The sequence below is a fragment of the Porites lutea genome, chromosome 2 (genome assembly GCF_958299795.1).
Source record: "Porites lutea chromosome 2, jaPorLute2.1, whole genome shotgun sequence".
Classification (NCBI taxonomy): domain Eukaryota; kingdom Metazoa; phylum Cnidaria; class Anthozoa; order Scleractinia; family Poritidae; genus Porites; species Porites lutea.
In genome coordinates this window covers 17,034,776-17,041,461 of record NC_133202.1, presented here as the reverse complement: position 1 = coordinate 17,041,461, position 6,686 = coordinate 17,034,776, and the positions used below count along the sequence as shown (strand labels likewise).

The following is a 6,686-nucleotide window of genomic DNA, read 5'->3' as shown; positions in this document are numbered from 1 at the left end:
TTCAAAAAACTCCGGGAACAGAGAAACTCAAAGATGAATGAAAAACGTAATGGCGTCATTACGTTGCCATGGCGACTCCGATTTCAATAAAACCCAGATCATAAGAAATTTTCATCTTCATATAATACAGTTGTGGTAACCTTTTTTCCATATCTTTACTCATGCCGACGTAGTTAATGCTCAAAGTTGGGAGGTATCAACCCCAAAAAATCCAGTCGAGCCACCTTAAAACCCTCTACTGAACCCCTCAACCAAGATTCAGTTTATTTGACTTATTAATTTATGCTAGCATTGCTATTTCCTGTTTATGCTTATTAAACTCTCTGTAAGTTAGTAAGCGTTCAGATCTATTCGGGAATACAACCCATCTCTCTTGGTACAACTTAAACTCCAAATTAAGAGTAACGCCCATTCAAACCGGCAAAACAAATTTAAACAGGAAGTTCGTTTATATACCGCACCACCCTTAACCCATGGACATGCATTAGCATATGCATTACAACCTCTGTGAAGTGTAGTTTACCCGAAATCAGTTACCTGTTACCAAGGTCAATTGAAACCGATTTTACATGTTCCCTTCATTGATGTGCTGTATAGCCCCTCCTTTCTCTAACCCACGCGCCCAGGGGGGAGGGGGGGGGGGGACTCCCATATAAAATTAACGGGAATGCTCAACGGGAAGCTCAAATTAAACCCTTAAAGGAGACCAATGTGTGTGCGGCTCGAGCTTAAACTAGACTGGCCTCTAAACAGGAGATTTTTGTGTGGTCAGTGCCTGGGCACTTTTTGTAAATTTCCTTACGCACAGTCCTAAGCGATATCTGAATGCGCAAATATAGTGACTTTCCATCCCAGACACAATCTTCAATTTACACCACAAACCGTGCGACTCCCCCCTTCGGGCCCACACGTTCTATCACTGTTAAAAGGAGTTATTAGATCGGTCACCCATAATATACTACTTCTCCTGACAGGCGATATGATGGACCAAATATTCTAGTTTTTTTGCAATTTGAAACACGTTTGACCTCAGTAAATTTGATACTTACTTCCTGTTTTAGAACATTTTGCGAAGGACATTTCTTTTTTATAACCCGAGAAGAATTACGGAATCAGCTGAATGGCTTCGGTTTACAAGTAAATCAAATACTCTATTTGATTCAGTGAATGTTTAAAGTTTTTAGCCGTCAAGGCAAAAAAAATGAAGCAATCGGCAAGGAAAGAAGAGAACGGAGCGAGTAGAAGACAAACAGTGGACAGCTTGAGTTGCAAGTCAGCTTTGCTGTTGTCTGTTGTATGTTGTATCGCACTGATTCACGTGGAACTCAGAATACAAGAGCATCATCGACTGATATCGTCTTCAGTAACATACTGTGGCCAGATGGAGAAAAACATTCTTCAAAAAATTCAGCAGAATAACAAAGATTGGCAATTTACGAAAGGAAGCCATTTAGTGGGTCAAAGACAGCAGACAACGGGTAGGTTTGTAAAGGATATTTATGATCAGGTTATGTTTGAGCCAAAAGGAGCAGTTATGCCCCAATTTTTTTTTTGAACCAATGTGTCTTATGTGTCATGGAACACGGATAATTTAAGTAACTATAAAAAACAAAAAAATATATTTCATGGAGAGAAAGCAATCTTTCGTGGGCAATACCATTTTTTTACGTTTTCATTGTTAACTTTATTTTGATATTTTTTTTGCCATTTTTCAAGGCCCGGAAGTCATCAACTCAAGACAAAAGCGTACATTGCCAGTCAAATCACAACAGAAATCCGCACAAACAACCTCCAATGTAAAAATGCTGATTAAAGAAGAACTTCGACTTTTACAGAACCAAATCTGTGCTAAAGATGAAACGCTTTGCCGCTCGGGACCAAAAGGTAACACAGGACGACGAGGAAGGCCTGGTATCCGAGGAAGACCAGGTCCCCCTGGGAGACCCGGGCCTGAGGGGCCTCCTGGTAAACATGGACCAATAGGACATCCAGGGCTAATGGGTATAAAGGGGGATCTTGGAGTTCCGGGTGACCCTGGTCCCGTGGGGCCTCGAGGCCCGCCAGGCCAGAAAGGCGTAAAAGGTGAGCCGGGCCAGTCCATCTCGGCTCCATCTCTACTGCAGCGTCCTGTTGAAACTATAGTCAATAAAAGTCAGACAGCCATCTTAAAATGTACAGCCGACGGTAATCCATCACCCAAAGTCATATGGTCTAAAATGAACTCATCACTTCCTGTGGGGCGTCATGTTGTGGAGTCCAGTGGCGCGTTGACTGTGAGAGACGTCAGGCCTGGAGACGAGGGCGACTATAGCTGCAGAGCTGAAAATTTGCTGGGCAGCGTGAATGCTACAGCGAAACTTGTTGTTCATTGTAAGTTTAAGTCCTTACCAAATATAGTCCCTAGTGTTTCGATTTTTAAAATTGACTTAGCTAGGATCTGGCCTGCAAAGTACGCCACTCGAGTAAACATTGCCCCCCCGGGGGGGGACTCCGCATATGAAAGGGGTAGGGATGCTCGTCGGAAATGTTGAATTAAACTCCTAAAGGAGACCGATCTGGGCGTAGCCCAAGCTTTTTTTGACCCCTAAAAGAGACCATGTTAAAACATAGACAACATCAGGAGCCGGGTGATAGGCTCCTGACAATATGTATATTTTGATATTTTTTCGCGTGCAACCCTAAACGAGACCTTCACGGCTAAATATGATGGCGTTTTGCGTAGAACACCCTAACTGAAACCAAAATCCGAAATTTACACCCCTAAGCGAGACAACGAGCATCCCCACCCCTTTCATACGCGGAGTCCCCCCCCCCGGGAACATTGCCCTTCTTATTCCTCAGCTCTCCTTGCCTTGAAGCAAAGTTATGACCAGTAGACCCATTTTGGTAATAAAAGGCAGCACTCGCCTTGCGGACACCCCGCTATAAGGGACAACCCTATAATACCGACATGACAGCAGCTAAATCCCAGGCAAAAATGAATTACAGATGTTTGACTGAAATAGATTCTCGTTATTATAAGGTGCCTATAGTGTCCGCTATAAAGGAGTTGCCTGCGTGCAGACGTCTGTAAGGAAACAGGAGACGTCTGCACGCAGGCAATAAAGGAGTTGACTGTAAACTCGACGGTACATCGCGTTAATCAAAAGGCATATGTGGCAAATTAAAGGAGGTAAACACTGCAATATCACATGACAGAAATCTTTTCTGTATCATTGCCTATGTTTTGCTTTTTCATTACCAAAAAGAATAATTCATTTGTATCCCTACATTTCCAACGACGAATATAATCCCTATGTTTTATCTGGTGGTTTCCATAAAAAAACGTTCGAAACCTTCTGAACAGTTACTGTATGAAAGCAAAGGGCCGGTTATTCTTTTTTGCCTGACGCTTTTACCTTGACTCCGTTTATCGTGAACAGTTTAACGGAGGGTACATTAGAGAAACACTAATCTTCTTAAAATAACCCATTAGAAAGAGATATGGAATTCCAGTGATTTCTTAACCGCGCCATAAGTTATACTTTTTATAAATAACTGACCCAGGGGGTCATGTTTGTACATCAGTTCAAGCGGGATAAACTTGTTTTGGAATTTACATGGATGCCGAGTGCCATATATTTTTTTTTCGATGATTTATTTTTTTGCAGTTACTCCTCAGATTTCTTTGTCATTCCAAACGCTGATGACAGAGGAGAAACGAAACACCACTATCGCCTGCACTGCTCCTGGTCAGCCGCAACCCAGTATCATGTGGTCTAAGTCAGTCGGTTCTTTACCGAAAGGAAGAAATAAAGTGATAAACGGAGCACTAACAATCTACAATGTAACAAAGAAAGACAGGGGAATATACATTTGTAAGGCAGAAAATACTCTGGGATCAGCGTCAGACACGGTCCTACTTATGGTATTCTCTCCTTTGCGATTTAAAGTTCTTCCTCCGCCGGAGGTGACTCCTGATATTGCTTCCACTCTCCGTTTACCGTGTGTAGCTGAAAGTGAACTAAAGATGTCAATCACTTGGACAAAAGACGGAATATCCTCACTTCCGGTAGCTTCAAGTGTCCTTAGAAACGGAACTCTAGTCATTGCTAACGTCAAAACATCACACCGAGGGTCTTACACTTGTAGGGCGAGTAATGCTCTTACCTCAATAGAAGCTAAAGTCAAAGTCAACTCTCCAGTTGCAACTACCTCCTGTTCCCTGATAAGACAAAAATTCAGCAGTTTAAGTAGCAGGAATTATGTCATTGATCCAGATGGCGAGGGAGGCCTGGCACCATTTACTGTATATTGTGACATGGCTGACAAGAATGGCGTTGGTGTGACAGTTATCAGTCACGACAGTGAGAGCAGAATAAAGGTGCGTGATGGTCTCGGTTGGGGAGGTGGAGGTAGCTACTCACGCGACATTCATTACACTGGAGCGAGTCTGTCTCAGCTGGCAAGTCTAACCAGAGTCTCCGCACACTGTGAACAGTTTATCAAGTACGAGTGTTATAATTCGGTCTTGCGACTATACAGAAGCAACCCATACGGATGGTGGGTGTCACGTGATTCTTCTAAGATGAGGTACTGGGGTGGAGCATCTGTCAGTGGTAAGTGCGCATGCGGGATGACCAATTCATGCCCAGAACCCAGTTATGGCTGTAACTGTGATAAGAATGACCCAGTATGGCGCGAAGACAGCGGTCTCCTGACTGACAAGACAAAGCTTCCAGTGAAACAGCTCAGGTTTGGTGATGCAGGGAATAGCGGCAACCAAGGTTATCATACTCTTGGAAAACTCAAGTGTTACGGCTCATCATAGATGATAACTATTAACATATAACGTACAAAAAACCTTGGAGTTTTAAAACATTTCAAGACAATGAAAAACAAAAACAAGCAAAAAATACTTAATTAAATATAACGGCGGCTCAGGAGAGATTACAGCCTTACAAAACGACAACACTGTCACCTTTTTTATTTAGTTTTTGCGTCAGTTTCATCAGTTTAACACCAATAACAGTTGCTGTACAATAAATTTACCTTTTGGCAAATGTTTAGTTCAATTCACCTGTAGAGTTGCTTTGGAACCGATACGTTTTTTGGTCCTAAGCACTTTTTAGTTAGTAAGAGGGTCTCAATGGGGTGGTGGCTTTTACGGTTATCGGCTAATCTCAAAATTTTCAGTCATGTCCAATACTGCCGCACTGTTACGGACCGTTAAGAGCAGTTAACGGACCGTACGTCCTGCAAAAACCGTCACTATTACTCACGGTCCGTATGCTGAGCACATACGGAGCGTGCATCTCATTATTACATAAGGGCACAATGCGTTACGGTTCGTTCGATCGTACAGTCCGTAGACATACGGAGCGTGAATCTCATTATTAAATCAGGGCACAACGCGTTACGGTTCGTTCGATCCGTACGGTCCGAAGACACACGGAGCGTGAATCTCATTATTACATCAGGGCACAATGCGTTACGGTTCGTTCGATCCGTACAGTCCGTAGACATACGGAGCGTGCATCTCATTATTACATCTGGGCACAATGCGATACGGTTCGTTCGATCCGCACGGCAAGAGAGGCGCACTCCAACTGTAATATTCCTCTTTCTATAAACCATAAACCAACACAAGCGCAAAAACCAAGAAAGGCACACTCCAAGTGTAATATTCCTCGTTCTATAAACCATAAACCAACACAAGCGCAAAAACCAAGAAAGGCACACTCCAAATGTAATATTCCTCGTTCTATAAACCATAAACCAACACAAGCGCAAAAACCAAGAAAGGCGCACTCCAAGTGTAATATTCCTCGTTCTATAAACCATAAACCAACACAAGCGCAAAAACCAAGAAAGGCACACTCCAAATGTAATATTCCTCGTTCTATAAACCATAAACCAACACAAGCGCAAAAACCAAGAAAGGCGCACTCCAGGTGTAATATTAATTCCTCGTTCTATAAACCATAAACCAACAGAAGCGCAAAAACCAAGAAAGGCACACTCCAAGTGTAATTTTCCTTCTCCTCTAAATCAAAACAACCCGAAAACCACGGTATGCACGCTCTAAGTTTTATGCTTGTACCTAAATGTGATGTTCTTATAAGTCAAAAACCAAAACAAGCGCGCTTCAAATGTAAGAACAATCGTCAATAAGTTTATAATTAATATAAGCACGCACCGAATGTAAAGGCAAGATAAGTAAGCACCAAAAATGTAATATTCAAACGTAGTATTTCTTTATATAACCAAGACAAGCATGCTCTATATAAATTTAATGTTCCTTCTCTATACGCTAGAAACAAAAGCAAGCGCACTTTAAATGCAAATGTTCTTCGCTTGCTTTTCTTACTACGTTTGCTGCACAAAACAAATGTAATATCCATTATAAAACTGCTCCTCGTTCAAATGTCACAAACGAGGGCACGCGCGCTTCAAATGTAACAATCGCTTCGTTTTATATAAGCTGTCAAATTTTTCGCAATAAGCACGCAGTACTTTGTATAACCATGATAAACATGCTCTATATCAATTTAAGTTTCCTCTTTCTATACGCCAAAAACAAAAGCAAGCGCACTTTAAATGTAACTTTTCTACGGTGAAACTTTAAGAACAATCGTCTGCAGTTTATGAAATAGGAATGTTGATGCGAACATATTTTCACAACGAAGTGTAGTCGTCAAATACTA

The 6,686-nt window shown here is 42.0% G+C and overlaps 1 protein-coding gene across 1 annotated transcript; it reads left to right on the top strand.

Annotated features, from left to right (window-relative positions):
* Nucleotides 1–1,197: 1,197 nt before the first annotated feature.
* Nucleotides 1,198–5,040, top strand: LOC140926687 (uncharacterized). The gene is made up of 3 exons (XM_073376400.1): nucleotides 1,198–1,478; nucleotides 1,717–2,370; nucleotides 3,651–5,040. Exons 1-3 carry the CDS (start codon nucleotides 1,202–1,204, stop codon nucleotides 4,808–4,810), a joined length of 2,091 nt encoding a protein of 696 aa, XP_073232501.1. The 5' UTR covers nucleotides 1,198–1,201; the 3' UTR covers nucleotides 4,811–5,040.
* The last annotated feature ends 1,646 nt before the right edge of the window (nucleotides 5,041–6,686 follow it).

Coding starts and splice junctions, on each gene's coding strand:
- LOC140926687 (XM_073376400.1), top strand. CDS start 1,202: ATGAAGCAATCGGCAAGGAAAGAAGAGAACGGAGCGAGTAGAAGACAA. Junction 1,479..1,716: donor TCAAAGACAGCAGACAACGG/GTAGGTTTGTAA, acceptor CCATTTTTCAAG/GCCCGGAAGTCATCAACTCA. Junction 2,371..3,650: donor AGCGAAACTTGTTGTTCATT/GTAAGTTTAAGT, acceptor ATTTTTTTGCAG/TTACTCCTCAGATTTCTTTG.